This window comes from Leiobunum rupestre, chromosome 5 (assembly GCF_980474605.1).
Source record: "Leiobunum rupestre chromosome 5, qqLeiRupe1.1.hap1, whole genome shotgun sequence".
In the NCBI taxonomy this organism is placed as follows: Eukaryota; Metazoa; Arthropoda; class Arachnida; order Opiliones; family Sclerosomatidae; genus Leiobunum; species Leiobunum rupestre.
Window position 1 is genome coordinate 25,383,816 of NC_143388.1, and position 19,448 is coordinate 25,403,263.

The 19,448-nt window shown below is 32.6% G+C and overlaps 2 protein-coding genes across 3 annotated transcripts in view; one reads left to right on the top strand and one right to left on the bottom strand.

The window, feature by feature from the left end:
* Usp12-46 (Ubiquitin-specific protease 12/46) overlaps nt 1–19,448 on the bottom strand; it is a 39,153-nt gene that overhangs the window by 14,491 nt on the left and 5,214 nt on the right. The window lies entirely within an intron of this gene.
* On the top strand, nt 10,872–13,379 carry LOC149943955 (uncharacterized). Its single transcript, XM_090174567.1, has one exon. The coding sequence runs from the start codon at nt 10,925–10,927 to the stop codon at nt 13,250–13,252; it is 2,328 nt and encodes a 775-aa protein (XP_090030693.1). The 5' UTR covers nt 10,872–10,924; the 3' UTR covers nt 13,253–13,379.

A 19,448-nucleotide genomic window follows, 5' to 3' on the forward strand; every position in this document is an offset into this window, starting at 1 on the left:
GGAAAAATTTTATGGAAATCTTTAAAATCAGATTTTAGAATTAAATATTCATACAATTTATTGGGAAATTTAAGAAATCAGAAGATATCTTTGTTAATTAGTGAAAAAATTAAGGAAATCCTGACTTCGAACAAAAAAAAAATCGCGACATCTTTAATGGAGATCTTAATAATGTTTGAAATAATAAAATAGCTGAGAATCTTTAGCAATCGACGGAAATCTTAGGCTGGTCCCTCGCCGTAAGCAAGCGTTGGTGAATTAGATAAGTGGGAAAAGGCAAAAGAACTGTGGTTGAGTACAAATGTTTATCAAAATGCTCCAGTAAAACCAAGGCCCTTAGAAATTGGCTTCGATTCATCTGACGTTTTTTTTTACAAAATTCGATGAAACTCGCAAATAATAATTAAAAAAATTACGAACACACTACTACTATCGCTCAAATGAATTTTTCGTGAAACATTTGTTGTTCACTAAACTAGATCTCAATAAAGATTAATTAAATTTTAAAAGTTCCTACGAGCTCAGCTAACACTAACCAAAACCACGCTGGATTTCGTCATACAAAAATCCCAACACAGCGGTGCCAGTTTACGTCTTCGCGAACTTGAGAAAAAGTAGTTCTACGCGCCAAATTTCGATAATGACGTCACGGATGACGTTTTTCCAAACGGCACTTTCCAGCCCCTTTAAGAAATCGGCCACGTACGACTGAGAATCTCAAGGTCTACCTTGGAAGAACCCCTCCACCCCCTCCACAGGTGGATGTTTGTTTGGGATTCTACGCGGGGTGGCCACGAATGACGCAAAAAGGTGAACACATCCTACTGTTTATATTTTTAGTGTCGATAAATATTCTAACGCCTTTAACGAATAGAAGCTTATTCAAAAGAGACAAGATTCAGTGTTGATGCGGTTCTTCAAATTCCCATATTTTTTCATGTTTCCCTGGCCATTTTAAAAATTTTATTTTTATAAATCAAAATTTTTAACTTTTTAATTTATATTTTAGCAAACGTTTTTCATTTGCAACCAAAATAAAGAACTATTTTATAAAAGTCCCCGACTTTCATACTATTTCATAAAACTCCCCGACTTTCATATTATTCCATAAAATTCCCCGACTTTCATACTATTCCATATAACTCCCTAACTTTCATACTATTCCATGAAATTCCCTGACTTTAGAACTATTGTAACCCGGCCACCTGAATTAATGGCTTTAAAAGTTGCTTGATGACTTAGGCCTTGTGTATTAGCCTAGCTGATTATTATTCTACCCACGGCGCTACTCGGTTTGCAACAATATGCGTTGTGCTAGATTTTCACTATCATTACAATGAAACAATGAAACGAAGCTACAAAAACTGTCTTATTCTCTCGCTTTTTAAATGGAATATTAAAATGTACAGCAGTTTGCTATCTGAAAGCGCGAGTGAAGCATGTCCAAAAAGCCCAATTTTAAAAACAAATTGGTATTTTAAATCATAAGTATGTAAGATATCGCTTACGAGATTTTCTGCCAATGTTATTCGCAGTTTCCCATTGATTATTCAAATCCATTTTGGGAAAGAAAAAAAATTTGGGATATAGACCATCAGATATTGATTTTTAAATACTATTTCATCGGGAAAATATGCTTTATCAATCCCCACTCAAATCTTCAATTTTTAGAGGAAAATAGGATTATTTTTCTAAAAATATAAGACTTTATAGGACTATTTTTTACAAAATTAAAGGATTTTATAGGATTATATATGCTATTTAATTTACTAAGTTTATGCATATAAAAACGAAATATGTATTTAGATAAATAAATCTTTGATTTTCACTTAAAAAATAGAAACTATTTAACCTTTTTTTCACAAAAATATACTAGTAGCTAACCATGTTAACAGTAACAAAAGTATAGACTAGAATGACTTGGTATAGGAATTTATCCTATAGCTAAATATAGCAATTTAACTGAGTGGCTGGATTTGAAATGGGCAAAATATCAAAATTACAGGATTTTATAGGACTTTTTAGGTATTTTGCTAAAAATATAGGATTTTATAGGAATTATAGGACCTCTGGGGGCCCTGCAATAGGTAAGTACCCCTACGCCAGTTGGGGTGTATGCATCCGCGTTTTGGCGGGAAATTTGCGCACAACGGAATCCAATATAGGTACTTCTATCGTTAGAGATAGATTTAATCATAAGTGTATAATATCAAAAGTAAATGAACCGAAGTTATCAGACTGCTATATTCCCCATGTTGGAGTCGTTTTCCTTAAGAAGTTACATTTTGACCTCGAATTTGAAATTTTGCGCGCTCCTAGGCCGAAAAAAAGTTTTTGTTTTTAAGAAAACATTTTTTATACATAGAAATAGCTATATTTATCAACAATTCCCAAATGCAATTTATCGCGTCAAAAGATGGGGATGGATTGATTTGACTCTATTTTCTCATCATTTTCATAAGGAAAACGCCCTTCGATTCTGATCGCTATTTCAATAACCTCGGTTCATTTACTTCTGATACCATGGTAACCAACTATAGATAAGTCCACGGCCAACTTTGATGACGCTCTGTCTATTGGTCGGCGCTTAAGATCTACTGCCAATGGGGACATTGTTCCTAGGTGGAAAATAGTGGAAAATTCCGGCCTGGACAAAAGTTAATTTAGTGGACAATCTGGCCAAAAGTGGACAGTAAATATTTCAGGGTTGCCACCAAATTTTCAGATTCAAATTCCCTGACTATTCCCTGTTTTCCCTGACCATTTTAACAGATTTTCCCTGACTTATTAAGGCCAAATTTTTCTTTTATATTTTACTTTTATCAGAAGTTAATAAATTTAGATGCACTTATATTTTAGTAAAAAGGTTATTTCAATGTTGAAAAAATTTGCAAAACATTCAAGGAAATAAATGATAATCATAGAATTTGTCATAGATCTAGAGTTGAATTACCTTCAACAAGTCCCAAGATAAAATTGAATTCCCTGACTTTTCCCTGAATTTTTACCAATTCTTAAAATTCCCTGACATTTCCCTGACTTTTTAGGCCCATTTTTAAATTCCCTGACTTCCTTGTTTTCCCTGACGTGTGGCAACCCTGTATTTTAACCACAGAAAATTATAAAATTATAAAATAAAAAAAATATATAAAATTATAAAATTATAAATTAATAAAAAAATTATTTAACCACAAAATTATAAATGAATAAAAAAATTATTTAACAACAAAATTATAAATTAATAAAAAAATTATTTAACCACAAAATTATAAATGAATAACAATTATTTAACCACAAAATTATTAATTAATAAAATTATTTAACCACAAAATTATTAATTAATAAAATTATTTAACCACAAAATTATAAATTAATAAAAAATATTTAACCACAAAATTATAAATTTATAAAAAATTATATAACCACAAAATTATAAATTAATAAAAAATTATTTAACCACAAAATTATAAATGAATAAAAAAAATAACACAGATTTCAGATTTGGGCTACTTAAGGCAAATATATATGCATAGGAATGGTCAGATTCTGATTGACATTAGAATAGTCTGTTAATGTTTTTGGAATAATTAATTCTAACATTGTAAGTTCAGACATTTTAAGAAAACAATTCTTAAAAATTTAATTCCAATTATTTTTATAAGCTTTGAAATGCCATTTTTATTTATTAGCCACCCTTTGGCACTTTTAGCCAATTTTCCACTATTTGCCAGCTAGGACGGAAAAATAAATTCCTTACCGCAACCGATGGAGCCCGATTTTTCTGAGGTCACGTGCCGGAAAAGGGTGGGAAAGCTCTCAGTATTCGAATCTAGGGTACCAGTTTAAATTATCTTTGCTAGGAGCAACAAACACAGCACCCCACCCAAGGAGAACGCAACCCGTCAAAAGTCGTGGATTTTCTTGCGTACGTTTTTCATTGGCTAGACGCTTTAGCGCCTGCTGCCGTCGGAAGGGGAAAATTCGGAAATTGTCTTCCCCCCCGCCCGTAAAACGTTCAGCGTAAAGGCTCGTCCAATGAAATTGGTACACAACACTGCGTTAGCGTATTTAAAGGCTAGCTGCGTTCTCCTTGTGTTTGTTGCTCCCAGAATTCGAATCTAGGGTTCGAAGCTCTATATTATCATTGGTTTTAGGATATGAGATCATCATAATAATCAGCTAGGCTAATACCCAAGGCACCACCTTAGGTCTAAGTCATCTAGCGACTTTTAATGCATTTAAACAGGTGGCCGGGTTACAATGCGTAGGAGGGTGGTGGCAAGTCCTGCATGCCACGCGAGCCAACTACACTTACTATTACCGTTAACCTCTACAAGATTTTATGGAAAAGGGAAACGGAAGAACTCGCGGGAAAACCCCTTTCACCAGTGAGGAGAGACCTCGCAAACTCAACGCGGAAGGAGTGGTTCCGAGTATTAACCCAGTACCACAAGCTGGGACCGATCCCGGCTCCTCTTGCTGCGAGGCGAAAGCGAGGGGCAGGTCACTTCCTTGATTAAGGACGCACCCCTCAAAAGATTAAATCCGATTTAATCGTGATTATTTTGATTACATTCGATTTAATCGTGATTATTTTGATTACATTCGATTTAATCGTGATTATTTTGATTAAATTCAATTTAATCGTGATTATTTTGATTAAATTCGATTTAATCGTGATTATTTTGATTAAATTCGATTTAATCGTGATTATTTTGATTAAATTCGATTTAATCGTGATTATTTTGATTAAATTCGATTTAATCGTGATTATTTTGATTAAATTCGATTTAATCGTGATTATTTTGATTAAATTCGATTTAATCGTGATTATTTTGATTAAATTCAATTTAATCGTGATTATTTTGATTAAATTCGATTTAATCGTGATTATTTTGATTAAATTCGATTTAATCGTGATTATTTTGATTAAATTCAATTTAATCGTGATTATTTTGATTAAATGCGATTTAATCGTGATTATTTTGATTAAATTCGATTTAATCGTGATTATTTTGATTACATTCGATTTAATCGTGATTATTTTGATTACATTCGATTTAATCGTGATTATTTTGATTACATTCGATTTAATCGTGATTATTTTGATTACATTCGATTTAATCGTGATTATTTTGATTACATTCAATTTAATCGTGATTATTTTGATTACATTCAATTTAATCGTGATTATTTTGATTAAATTCGATTTAATCGTGATTATTTTGATTAAATTCAATTTAATCACGTTTAATCACGATTAAAATGATTAAATCTAATTAAAATGATTAAATCTAATTAAAATGATTAAATCTAATTAAAATGATTAAATCTAATTAAAATGATTAAATCTAATTAAAATGATTAAATCTAATTAAAATGATTAAATCTAATTAAAATGATTAAATCTAATTAAAATGATTAAATCTAATTAAAATGATTAAATCTAATTAAAATGATTAAATCTAATTAAAATGATTAAATCTAATTAAAATGATTAAATCTAATTAAAATGATTAAATCTAATTAAAATGATTAAATCTAATTAAAATGATTAAATCTAATTAAAATGATTAAATCTAATTAAAATGATTAAATCTAATTAAAATGTTTAAATCTAATTAAAATGTTTAAATCTAATTAAAATGATTAAATCTAATTAAAATGATTAAATCTAATTAAAATGATTAAATCTAATTAAAATGATTAAATCTAATTAAAATGATTAAATCTAATTAAAATGATTAAATCTAATTAAAATGATTAAATCTAATTAAAATGATTAAATCTAATTAAAATGATTAAATCTAATTAAAATGATTAAATCTAATTAAAATGATTAAATCTAATTAAAATGATTAAATCTAATTAAAATGATTAAATCTAATTAAAATGATTAAATCTAATTATAATGATTAAATCTAATTATAATGATTAAATCTAATTATAATGATTAAATCTAATTATAATGATTAAATCTAATTATAATGATTAAATCTAATTAAAATGATTTTCTAATCACGATTAGAATTTTTTAATGTCGAGTACCCTGATTTAATGTCGAGTACCCTGATTTAATCTCGAGTACCCTGATTTAATCATTTTACTATGATTAAGACGCACCCAAAATGGAAGTGACCTGCCCCTAGGGCGAAAGTGATTTACTTGAAGGGGCAAGGTGCTAACCCTACGAGCCTGAGGTGGATTTTCGAGCAACGTTAAAAATCATCTCAACATCAGTGGCGTAGCCAGAAATTCGTCAAGGGGGGGTCAAAGTACGTGAATGTTAAGAGGGGTCGAGAAGGGGTGGAAATTTAGTACAGTCAAATGTAGGCCCAAGGGGGGGGTTTTGAACCCGGAAACCCCCACCCCTTGTCTACGCCACTGCTCAACATAGACAATATCCCCGATTAAAAATAAATACATTCTTGGTAATAAGTCAGCTTATTGTTAAAACGCGTTCTTATATCGAAAGACACGTATATCGATATATTTGACTTTTGCTTTAAGTTCAGAGTCTACTTTTCATCAAAAATTGTCAATCGCCCATCCACGAACTTCTACATAAACATTCCAGGAAGAGCAAATATGTCGCGTTAATAGTAAACATTTCTCTCGAAAAATTGTCACGTGACAAAATGGCACCCCGGCAGCCATCGGGTCTATTCATGGCGTACTTCTCATGCAGGAAGTCCCAAGGTCATCAAATGAAAAAATTCCTTATCTAGCTTGAATATATTTGTCTAAACTCAAGAATCAGATAATACATGAAACCAGAAGTAAACGATATACCTCTTATGATAAAAGTACCCCACCTTCAAATACTGCAAACGTTTTTTGCTCTAAACAAGTATGGGGAGAAATACGTTATACAACTACTGGAAAACCGATTTTTTTAAATATATTTCCACCGTTTTCCTCACCTATATTTCCACGGATTCCCCCATCGATATTTCCATGTTTTCCCCCATCGATATGTCCACGGGTTCCCCCATCGATATTTCCACGGGTTCCCCCATCGATATTTCCACGGGTTCCCCCATCGATATTTCCACGGGTTCCCCCATCGATATTTCCACGGGTTCCCCCATCGATATTTCCACGGGTTCCCCCCACATATATTTCCACGGGTTCCCCCCACATATATTACCACGGGTTCCCCCCACTTATATTTAGGCGGTTTCCCCCCACATATATTTCCACTTTTTCCCCATCGATATTTCCAGGTTTCCCCATTGGTATTTGCAGGTTTACCACACCTATATTTCCACGGTTCCCGCCCACCTATATTTCCACTTTTTCCCCACCTATATTTAGACGGTTTCCCCCACATATATTTCCACTTTTTCCCCATCGATATTTCCAGATTTTCCACATTGGTATTTGCAGGTTTACCCCACCTATATTTCCACGGTTTCCCCACCTATATTTCCACTTTTTCCCCACCTATATTTAGACGGTTTCCCCCCACATATATTTCCACTTTTTCCCCATCGATATTTGCAGGTTTACCACACCTATATTCCCACGGTTTCCCCACCTATATTTCCACGGGTTCCCCCATCGATATTTCCACGGTTTTCCCACACCTATATTTCCACGGTTTCCCCCCACAAATATTTCCACTTTTTCCCCATCGATATTTCCAGGTTTTCCCCATTGGTATTTGCAGCTTTACCCCACCTATATTTCCACGGTTTCCCAATCGATATTTCCAGGTTTTCCCCACCTATATTTCCACGGGTTCCCCCACCGATCTTTCCACGGTTTTCTCCCACCTATATTTCCAGGATTTCCCCACCTATATTTAGACGGTTTCCCCCCACATATATTTCCACTTTTTCCCCATCGATATTTCCAGGTTTTCCCCATTGGTATTCGAAGGTTTACCCCACCTATATTTCCACAGTTTCCCCATCGATATTCCCAGGTTTTCCCCATTGGTATTTGCTGGTTTTCCCCACCTATATTTCCACTTTTTCCCCACCTAATATTTTAAGACAACCTAAATAAAAATTAAGGTTTTATTTCATTTTATAACTTGACTGTTCTTTTCGTGATGCGGGTTAAACAAAAATGGTTTAATTCGTAATAAAGTCAAATCTTTAATAAAATTGTTATCTTTGGGACAAATATTCTGAATACTCATAAATTTACCTGATATCTATTAAAAAATGGAAATTTACCTGACTTTTCTGCCGACAATCTAATTATCTGATATTTAAAGATTTTCCAAGTCATATTGACTTTTAAATTATTTCTTATATACTTCTGATAACACCGATATTTTGAACTTTGTAAACGAGACACAGTACTAACAGACTATCGCGCGATCACAAGAACACGAAAAAAGTTTCCCAACTATTGGAAACATAATTACAGCTCAAGAGACAAACTAAAAACAAAACAAATAATGACAAAGGAATTATTTACGACACTGGTTGGTCGTGTGTTGTCGCGTTGAGCACATAGCGATAGCCTAATACCACCTACGACGCGCATCTCGGTCCAAACGGTTTGAAGTCGCATTGGTCGTTTACAAAAACGTCAATGTCTTACAAATCTCATTGGATCATGATGACGTTACAATGCAGATTGCGTCGACAATTCCCCCCCCCCCCATCCTTTGGCGATACGACGTGTACAACAACTGTGAAAGGGCGGGAAGATGGAGTTAAGTAATTGCAACAGGCGATAATGAACGTATCCTCAAAACACAGCGGGTGGCGAACAGAAAATACGAAACAAGTTGAGCGTGACAAAAAAACGGATTGTGTAAGTATTATTACGTTCGTAAATTGTACCATCGTGAAACGGCAATTTTTTACATAATTGTTAGGCGTCATCAACTAAGGTTTTATACAAAAGGTAATTATATAGCAAGCAAACTTTAAATTAAATTCCGTTTATTTAAATGTATCTTTTTTAGTTCTTAAAATTAGGTGCAATAGCAGGTAGTCCAGCTGAAAATTAAAATTCCTTAAAGGAAATTTTTTTCAATTTATAGGATGCTATTTGTCAATTTATAGGATGCTATTTGTCAATTTATAGGATGCTATTTGTCAATTTACAGGATTTTTAATTTACAGGATGCTATTTTTCAATTAAGAGCATTATATTTATCAATTTATAGGATACTATTTTTCAATTTATAGGATGCTATTTTCAATTTATAGGATAAAATTTTTTATTTATAGGATATTTTTCCATTTATAGGATAAATTTTTCAATTTATAGGATATTTTTCAATGTATAGGATATTTTCCAATGTATAGGATATTTTCCAATGTATAGGATATTTTCCAATGTATAGGATATTTTCCAATGTATAGGATATTTTCCAATGTATAGGATATTTTCCAATGTATAGGATATTTTCCAATGTATAGGATATTTTTCAATGTATAGGATATTTTTCAATGTATAGGATATTTTTCAATTTATAGGATATTTTTCAATTTATAGGATATTTTTCAATTTATAGGATATTTTTCAATTATAGGATATTTTTCAATTTATAGGATATTTTTCAATTATAGGATATTTTTCAATTTATAGGATATTTTTCAATTTATAGGATATTTTTCAATTTATAGGATATTTTTCAATTTATAGGATATTTTTCAATTTATAGGATATTTTTCAATTTATAGGATATTTTTCAATTTATAGGATATTTTTCAATTATAGGATATTTTTCAATTATAGGATATTTTTCAATTTATAGGATATTTTTCAATTTATAGGATATTTTTCAATTTATAGGATATTTTTCAATTTATAGGATATTTTTCAATTTATAGGATATTTTTCAATTTATAGGATATTTTTCAATTTATAGGATATTTTTCAATTTATAGGATATTTTTCAATTTATAGGATATTTTTCAATTTATAGGATATTTTTCAATTTATAGGATATTTTTCAATTTATAGGATATTTTTCAATTTATAGGATATTTTTCAATTTATAGGATATTTTTCAATTTATAGGATATTTTTCAATTTATAGGATATTTTTCAATTTATAGGATATTTTTCAATTTATAGGATATTTTTCAATTTATAGGATATTTTTCAATTTATAGGATAATATTTTTCAATTTATAGGATAATATTTTTCAATTTATAGGATAATATTTTTCAATTTATAGGATAATATTTTTCAATTTATAGGATAATATTTTTCAATTTACAGGATAATATTTTTCAATTTACAGGATAATATTTTTCAATTTATAGGATAATATTTTCCAATTTATAGGATTATATTTTCATTTATAGGATATTTTCCAATTTATAGGATAATATTTTCCAATTTATAGGATTATATTTGTAAATTTATAGGATTATATTTTCAAATTTATATAGTATAGGACTTTATAAGGCTTTACAGGGTAATATAGGACCTGATTTAAATCAAGTTTTTTCTTAAAAATCATTAATTTAGATTAAACGTTAATGTATTTATGAAAATGAACAAAAGTAGGTTGTCTAGCCTTGTTAATTCAGAAGCAACTAAATTAAATTTGTTTTTAAATAGTAGTTAAATTTAATTACAAATAGTTTTAATTCTAGTTTAAATTAAAGATAAGAGAAAACAGCATAAGACGTTTAATCAAAATAATGAAAATAATTTAAATCAAATAAATCAATTTAAAAAAATAATTAAAGTTATCTTGGCTGCAATAGTCATAAATCATAGCTCCGACGAAATCTAAATTTTACGAAGGCAAAAGTATTCTCGATAAACAAAATTATCGGAAAAGAGTATTTCTAACTTGACGTTCTGTGACGCAATTCTCGCCTCTGTACTCATTGAAGCGACGAGCGTGAAGGGAGTCTGAAAAATTTCCGTTTATCGTTCGCTCATTCGTCCAAGGATGCTCGTACCATCTAGTCGGTCTGCGAGACCGATGCTAGAATGGCCTTACACGTTTTACTTGTTTACGGCTTTTACTTGGTACACTTCGCGGTGGTAAACACGTTGGATTTCAGTTATCAAATATGTTGGCCAGAAGAGACCCGACTGTACGACAACCAAGTCGAGTTACGAAATGTCAACGAAAACGCTTTACGACTAGTCAACGTTAGCGTCGAAAGTCTCAGCGTGACGGACTCAACTTTCGTCAACGTGACGTCGCATTTCGCCAACTTTACCAATTTATCGCGTCTCATTTTGACCAATAGTTCGGTGACAACGATACAAAAGAACGCGTTCGTTAATTTAATCCGTCTGGACCATTTGGACTTGAGTCGCAACGAATTGGACCATTTGGAGCCGGGTTTGTTACGAAACCAAGTTAATTTAAAGACGTTGAAATTGGATGGTAATCGCTTTAGACAATTATATAAAATAGCGCCTTTACTGGAGAGCCGCGGTTTACAACGTTTGATTCTACATTCGAATCAAATTCACGGACAATTGTCTTTTCTGACCCGTCTCAAAGGATCGCGTCTACGAGTTCTGGATCTATCGCGAAATTGGATCGATTGGGTGAACGACACTTCTTTCGTAGAGTTGAAGGAATTGTGCGAGTTGGATCTGTCTGGTAACAATTTCCAAAAGTCCGCCGATTTGAAACGGGCGTTGGTCAGTTTAAACGATTCCAATTTGCGGGTTCTGAGAGTAGGGAACGCCCTCCCCGGTGATATTAACTACAGGAACGTCTACCGGAAATTGGACCAGAGCTTCCCCGTTTTACCCAATTTGGTCTATTTGGATTTGACATCCAGCGACGTCGCATCCATCGAACCGGGAACTTTTCGAACGAAATTAGACAATTTAAAAACGTTGATTTTGAAAGACAACAAATTGGGAAAAATTCCGCAGGAGTTACGAGGGACGAGATTGACCCAGCTGGACATGTCCAAAAACGTTCGCGACACGGAGTTCGAATTGGAGCGAGTGGATTACGAAATGAACCAACTTTCGCGTTTGGATTTGTCGGAAAATCAAATAAGTCGTTTGCAAAACGCCACTTTCCAAGGTTTACCCAATCTGATTAGTCTGAACCTCAGCAACAATCGTATCCTTAAGATAATACCCAGAGCGTTCGCCGGGTTGGACAAACTGAAAACGTTGGACCTGACGAGCAACAAAATGGACGAAATCGTCAACGACACCTTCAACAATCTCGTCGAGATCGAAACGCTGATTTTGGATCGCAACAACTTGAAAGTGTACCCTCACAACGACCCTTTCAAGAACTTGACCAAACTGAAACGACTGAGTTTCAGGTACAATTCGCTGTGCGAAATTTGGTGGTATTTACTCCTGGACCAGGTAAGTTTGGAATACCTGGACGGTCGCGATAACAAACTCGAATCGTGGAAGAAACGAGCCTTCGTCAACACGCCCAACATTAAAACCATTTTGTTCCAAACTAACGAAATAAGCAAAGTGAGCCAACCCATGTTGATGGACTTGGCGAACGTGAGTCACGTCGACATATCGGACAACCCGTTCAACTGCAGCGATTGCGACTTGATCCAAACCCAAAACTGGATCGTCAACCGCACCGTATGGGACCAACTCGACCGATTCAAGTGTTTGGACCAAAACCGAGTGGGCGTTAGATACGTATACAACGCTACGTTACCGTACCAATGCCACCGTACCGCTAATAAACAATCCCTAGTGTTACCGTTAAGCCTAAGCGCCGTGGCGTTCGTCTTGATAACGTTAACCTTAACGTACGCGGCTTACCGATTACGATGGTACACGCGTTACTACTATTACATTTGGTGCGCGCGATCGGGCTTACGTCACAAACAGCAACCAATCAACGGCGGGTACGCCTATGACGCGTACCTTTCCTACTCTAAGAAGGATTTCGATTGGTTGAATAGAGTGTTGTTGAAGAAACTAGAGAGCGGCAGCGTTAATTTGAAATTCTACGTGCGAGAACGCGATTCGGAACCGGGCAGACACGTCATTGACAACATTCTGGACGCCATGGAACGCAGTCGTTATTTCGTGGCGGTAGTTAGCGAGAATTACGTGAAAAGTTGCTGGCGGATGTGGGAGTTGAAGTTGGCGGTTTGTCGCGCCGTGAAAGAATACACGCCCAACATTATCGTGATCAATTTAGACGGGACTTCCGAAAACGCCATGAGCAAAAGTGTTAAAAACGCGGTCGTGACGCAAGTCTATTTGCAATGGTCCGACGAATCCTTGAAACAGAAGCTACTTATGGAGAAAATCGTTCAAAAACTGACGCATTTACAGGCGGTGCAAACTCGGTTATAGTCGAGCTCATTCCGGGAAATTTCAGTATTAAATTAACGACGCACGAGTGCTTTTAAACATTCAAGTTGTACCAGTTATTTATTTTCATATATTTTTTAAATAAAATTTTCGCCTATTTTATTGTTTATTTGGTTTTATTTTCTACGTTATCTTTAAATTTTGATTTGAATATGGTTTTAACCCTGAAGTATTTTTAATTTGAACCCCGAAGTATTTTTAATTTGAACCCCGAAGTATTTTTATATTTATACCCCGAATTAGTTTTCATTTATACCTCGAAGTAGTTTTAATTTGAACCCCGACTTAGTTTTAATTTGAACCCCGAAGTAGTTTTAATTTGAACCCCGAAGTAGTTTTAATTTGAACTCCGAAGTAGTTTTAATTTGAACTCCGAAGTAGTTTTAATTTGAACTCCGAAGTAGTTTTAATTTGAACTCCGAAGTAGTTTTAATTTGAACTCCGAAGTAGTTTTAATTTGAACTCCGAAGTAGTTTTAATTTGAACTCCGAAGTAGTTTTAATTTGAACTCCGAAGTAGTTTTAATTTGAACTCCGAAGTAGTTTTAATTTGAACTCCGAAGTAGTTTTAATTTGAACTCCGAAGTAGTTTTAATTTGAACTCCGAAGTAGTTTTAATTTGAACTCCGAAGTAGTTTTAATTTGAACTCCGAAGTAGTTTTAATTTGAACTCCGAAGTAGTTTTAATTTGAACTCCAAAGTAGTTTTAATTTGAACTCCAAAGTAGTTTTAATTTGAACTCCGAAGTAGTTTTAATTTGAACTCCGAAGTAGTTTTAATTTGAACTCCGAAGTAGTTTTAATTTGAACTCCGAAGTAGTTTTAATTTGAACTCCGAAGTAGTTTTAATTTGAACTCCGAAGTAGTTTTAATTTGAACTCCGAAGTAGTTTTAATTTGAACTCCGAAGTAGTTTTAATTTGAACTCCGAAGTAGTTTTAATTTGAACTCCGAAGTAGTTTTAATTTGAACTCCGAAGTAGTTTTAATTTGAACTCCGAAGTAGTTTTAATTTGAACTCCGAAGTAGTTTTAATTTGAACTCCGAAGTAGTTTTAATTTGAACTCCGAAGTAGTTTTAATTTGAACTCCGAAGTAGTTTTAATTTGAACTCCGAAGTAGTTTTAATTTGAACTCCGAAGTAGTTTTAATTTGAACTCCGAAGTAGTTTTAATTTGAACTCCGAAGTAGTTTTAATTTGAACTCCGAAGTAGTTTTAATTTGAACTCCGAAGTAGTTTTAATTTGAACTCCGAAGTAGTTTTAATTTGAACTCCGAAGTAGTTTTAATTTGAACTCCGAAGTAGTTTTAATTTGAACTCCGAAGTAGTTTTAATTTGAACTCCGAAGTAGTTTTAATTTGAACTCCGAAGTAGTTTTAATTTGAACTCCGAAGTAGTTTTAATTTGAACTCCGAAGTAGTTTAAATTTAAACCCCGAAGTAGTTTTAATTTGAACCCCGAAGTAGTTTTAATTTGAACCCCGAAGTAGTTTTAATTTGAACCCCGAAGTAGTTTTAATTTAGACCCCGAAGTAGTTTTAATTTAGACCCCGAAGTAGTTTTAATTTAGACCCCGAAGTAGTTTTAATTTAGACCCCGAAGTAGTTTTAATTTAGACCCCGAAGTAGTTTTAATTTAGACCCCGAAGTAGTTTTAATTTGGACTCCGAAGTAGTTTTAATTTGGACTCCGAAGTAGTTTTAATTTGGACTCCGAAGTAGTTTTAATTTGGACTCCGAAGTAGTTTTAATTTGGACTCCGAAGTAGTTTTAATTTGGACTCCGAAGTAGTTTTAATTTGGACTCCGAAGTAGTTTTAATTTGGACTCCGAAGTAGTTTTAATTTGGACTCCGAAGTAGTTTTAATTTGGACTCCGAAGTAGTTTTAATTTGGACTCCGAAGTAGTTTTAATTTGGACTCCGAAGTAGTTTTAATTTGGACTCCGAAGTAGTTTTAATTTGGACTCCGAAGTAGTTTTAATTTGGACTCCGAAGTAGTTTTAATTTGGACTCCGAAGTAGTTTTAATTTGGACTCCGAAGTAGTTTTAATTTGGACTCCGAAGTAGTTTTAATTTGGACTCCGAAGTAGTTTTAATTTGGACTCCGAAGTAGTTTTAATTTGGACTCCGAAGTAGTTTTAATTTTAACGCCGCAGTAGTTTAATTTTAACCCCGAAGTAGTTTAAATTTAAACCCCGAAGTAGTTTAAATTTGAACCCCGAAGTAGTTTTAATTTGAACCCCGAAGTAGTTTTAATTTGAACCCCGAAGTAGTTTTAATTTGAACTCCGAAGTAGTTTTAATTTAAACCCCGAAGTAGTTTTAATTTAGACCCCGAAGTAGTTTTAATTTAGACCCCGAAGTAGTTTTAATTTAGACCCCGAAGTAGTTTTAATTTAGACCCCGAAGTAGTTTTAATTTAGACCCCGAAGTAGTTTTAATTTGGACTCCGAAGTAGTTTTAATTTGGACTCCGAAGTAGTTTTAATTTGGACTCCGAAGTAGTTTTAATTTGGACTCCGAAGTAGTTTTAATTTGGACTCCGAAGTAGTTTTAATTTGGACTCCGAAGTAGTTTTAATTTGGACTCCGAAGTAGTTTTAATTTGGACTCCGAAGTAGTTTTAATTTGGACTCCGAAGTAGTTTTAATTTGGACTCCGAAGTAGTTTTAATTTGGACTCCGAAGTAGTTTTAATTTGGACTCCGAAGTAGTTTTAATTTGGACTCCGAAGTAGTTTTAATTTGGACTCCGAAGTAGTTTTAATTTGGACTCCGAAGTAGTTTTAATTTGGACTCCGAAGTAGTTTTAATTTGGACTCCGAAGTAGTTTTAATTTGGACTCCGAAGTAGTTTTAATTTGGACTCCGAAGTAGTTTTAATTTGGACTCCGAAGTAGTTTTAATTTGGACTCCGAAGTAGTTTTAATTTGGACTCCGAAGTAGTTTTAATTTGGACTCCGAAGTAGTTTTAATTTTAACGCCGCAGTAGTTTAATTTTAACCCCGAAGTAGTTTAAATTTAAACCCCGAAGTAGTTTAAATTTGAACCCCGAAGTAGTTTTAATTTGAACCCCGAAGTAGTTTTAATTTGAACTCCGAAGTAGTTTTAATTTAAACCCCGAAGTAGTTTTAATTTAAACCCCGAAGTAGTTTAAATTTAAACCCCGAAGTAGTTTAAATTTAAACCCCGAAGTAGTTTAAATTTAAACCCCGAAGTAGTTTAAATTTAAACCCCGAAGTAGTTTTTATTTGAACCCCGAAGTAGTTTTAATTTAGACCCCGAAGTAGTTTTAATTTAGACCCCGAAGTAGTTTTAATTTTAACGCCGCAGTAGTTTTCATTTGAACCCCGAAGTAGTTTTAATTTGACCATCTTGAGAACGTGAACGGGAGAGCTCGTAGAAGTGTAGATAGTAAAGAATAAAGCTACGTCTACACTCCTACAAGTTTCTCCAAACAGGTTTTCGAGAGCTGGCTTAACTTTCCTAATGAAACGAAAATCACCGGTAACTGCTACTACTAGCTCTAGCTTAAAATTTCAAAACCGATTAGTAAACCTTATTCCAATGGACGCTTCAATAAAAGATACTCGGTTTCTACTCCCCTCTCCAAATTTATCTGGGAAGGAGCTATTTCCGGTCGGTCGGTTAAACGGTTAGAATGGCTAGCCAAAAAGTCATATTTAAGCCAACTGGGGCCGCGTTTTTGCCCTCATGAGAATTTTGCGTCAGATAAGAAACGCGTCGGCTCACGTGAATAAGGAACATACTAATGTTAATTTTCGATAATATATTTTAAGGTAAAATATATAATGTTACTAAAACTAAGTATAAGAAGATAATATTGTTATTATTATCATCCTCTTATGGTATAAATAATTAAAATTATATGTAATATTTTTATAATACCGGGCAATTTTAAAGCTTCTCATGGAGGCAGAGTTAATTCATTTCGTATAAAATTATCTTTTGGCCAACTTTGATCAAAGTCCAACTTTGATCAAAGTTGGCCGTGCTTTCTCGAACGTAACATCAGTTTTTTGCTAAGCCTTAACATGCCAAAAAAGTAACCTGGTTAAAAGGAAACACTTGTTGCATACCGTACTGCAAAAGTAATATGTTCAGTTCTAAAGGAATGAGTTTCATCTTTTTCCAAAAGATAATTTTATACGAAATGAATTAACTCTGCCTCCATGAGAAGCTTTAAAATTGCCCGGTATTATAAAAATATTACATATAATTTTAATTATTTATACCATAAGAGGAGAAAGTTTCCAGCTTTCTAATATTTCAACAAGCACTATATAAATAATAACTTATGAATCCTGGCTGTCGGAAATATTACTTCTTGGCAATTTCTGGGAAGATGTTTTATTTAAGCGCCTATTAGTTTCATTTCTACTAACTCGGTGTCGCTGTAATCGATTTCCGACCATCTCCATGCGTGTCAATATGCTCAAGGCCATAAAACGTGTTCACACTGTTCACAGGGTGAGAATAGGAGGAAACTTAAATGAATTTATCACAATGAATATTCAACATCAGGTATCCTATTGCTTGACAGATTCAGCTTGTAGAAGTGTAGATTGTAGGGAATAAAGCTACTTTTACACTTCTACAAGTTTATATGTCTAACTTAATCTGTCTAATAGTTATTGAACAATTTAAAATTGTGAACTGTAATTATTGGACAATTTAAAATTGCAAACTGTAATTATTGGAAAATTTAAATTGCGAACTGTAATTATTGGACAATTTAAAATTGTGAACTGTAATTATTGGACAATTTAAAATTGCGAACTGTAATTATTGGACAATTTAAAATTGCGAACTGTAATTATTGGACAATTTAAAATTGCGAACTGTAATTATTGGACAATTTAAAATTGCGAACTGTAATTATTGGACAATTTAACATTGCGAACTGTAATTATTGGACAATTTAAAATTGCGAACTGTAATTATTGGACAATTTAAAATTGCGAAATGTAATTATTGGACAATTTAAAATTGCGAAATGTAATTATTGGACAATTTAAAATTACAAACTGTAATTATTGGACAATTTAAAATTGCAAACTGTAATTATTGGACAATTTAAAATTACAAACTAATTATTGGACAATTTAAAATTGCGAACTGTAATTATTGGACAATTTAAAATTGCGAACTGTAATTATTGGACAATTTAAAATTACAAACTGTAATTATTGAACAATTTAAAATTGCGAACTGTAATTATTGGACAATTTAAAATTACAAACTGTAATTATTGGACAATTTAAAATTGCGAACTGTAATTATTGGACAATTTAAAATTACAAACTGTAATTATTGGACAATTTAAAATTGCTAAATGTAATTATTGGACAATTTAAAATTACGAACTGTAGTTATTGGACAATTTAAAATTACGAACTCTAGTTATTGGACCAAATTTATCTAGTTAATCATTAAAAAAACTATGTATATGATCTCTTCAGTTGAGACAAGACTTGGAATAAAAAGTTAATGTATTTCTCTTCGCTATACTATTTGGTATTTTATTAGTTAACTGGCTGCGAACTATTATCCTAAAAATATACCAAGTGATAAGTATTCATATTAAATAAATATTAGTGATTCATATTATAATTATTATAATTAAATTATGTAATTATATTACAAGAGAACTTTGTTGGTTTTTAATTTTTTAGTATAGAAATAAATATTATATATAAAAACTGTTTGGTTAATTATTTGATATGAAAACCATTTTATTAATTATTTGATATGAAAACCATTTGGTTAATTATTTGATGTTTGATATACTATTTGGTATTTGATGACTTACCACATCCTCAAAATGTTTGCACATCTCTAACCGATATGCTTGGTTCGAAAACAAACAAAACTAAAAGCTATATGAAAAGGGTTGTCTAGTCGTAGAAATTATGGTTTAGTTCTAACAATGCATTTAGCTTAGAATTTGTTCTTATTAGTTTTAGAAATGTTTCTCAAGCTACAGTGACTACGGCAGTCGTTATTTAGAATATTACGTATTTTAATATGCACTGCCACTTAGGAGTTTCTGGAAGATGTTTTGTAATTTTTTAAACCTTTTAACTTGCTTTAAATAACTTCATGGTTTTTTTTAATTAAGGAAATTTTGTCAGTAAAATAAAGAAGTTATTGCTACTAGACGGAAAAAG

Excerpts from the sequence above, each read along its gene's own strand:
- LOC149943955 (XM_090174567.1), top strand. The coding sequence starts at position 10,925 with ATGGCCTTACACGTTTTACTTGTTTACGGCTTTTACTTGGTACACTTC.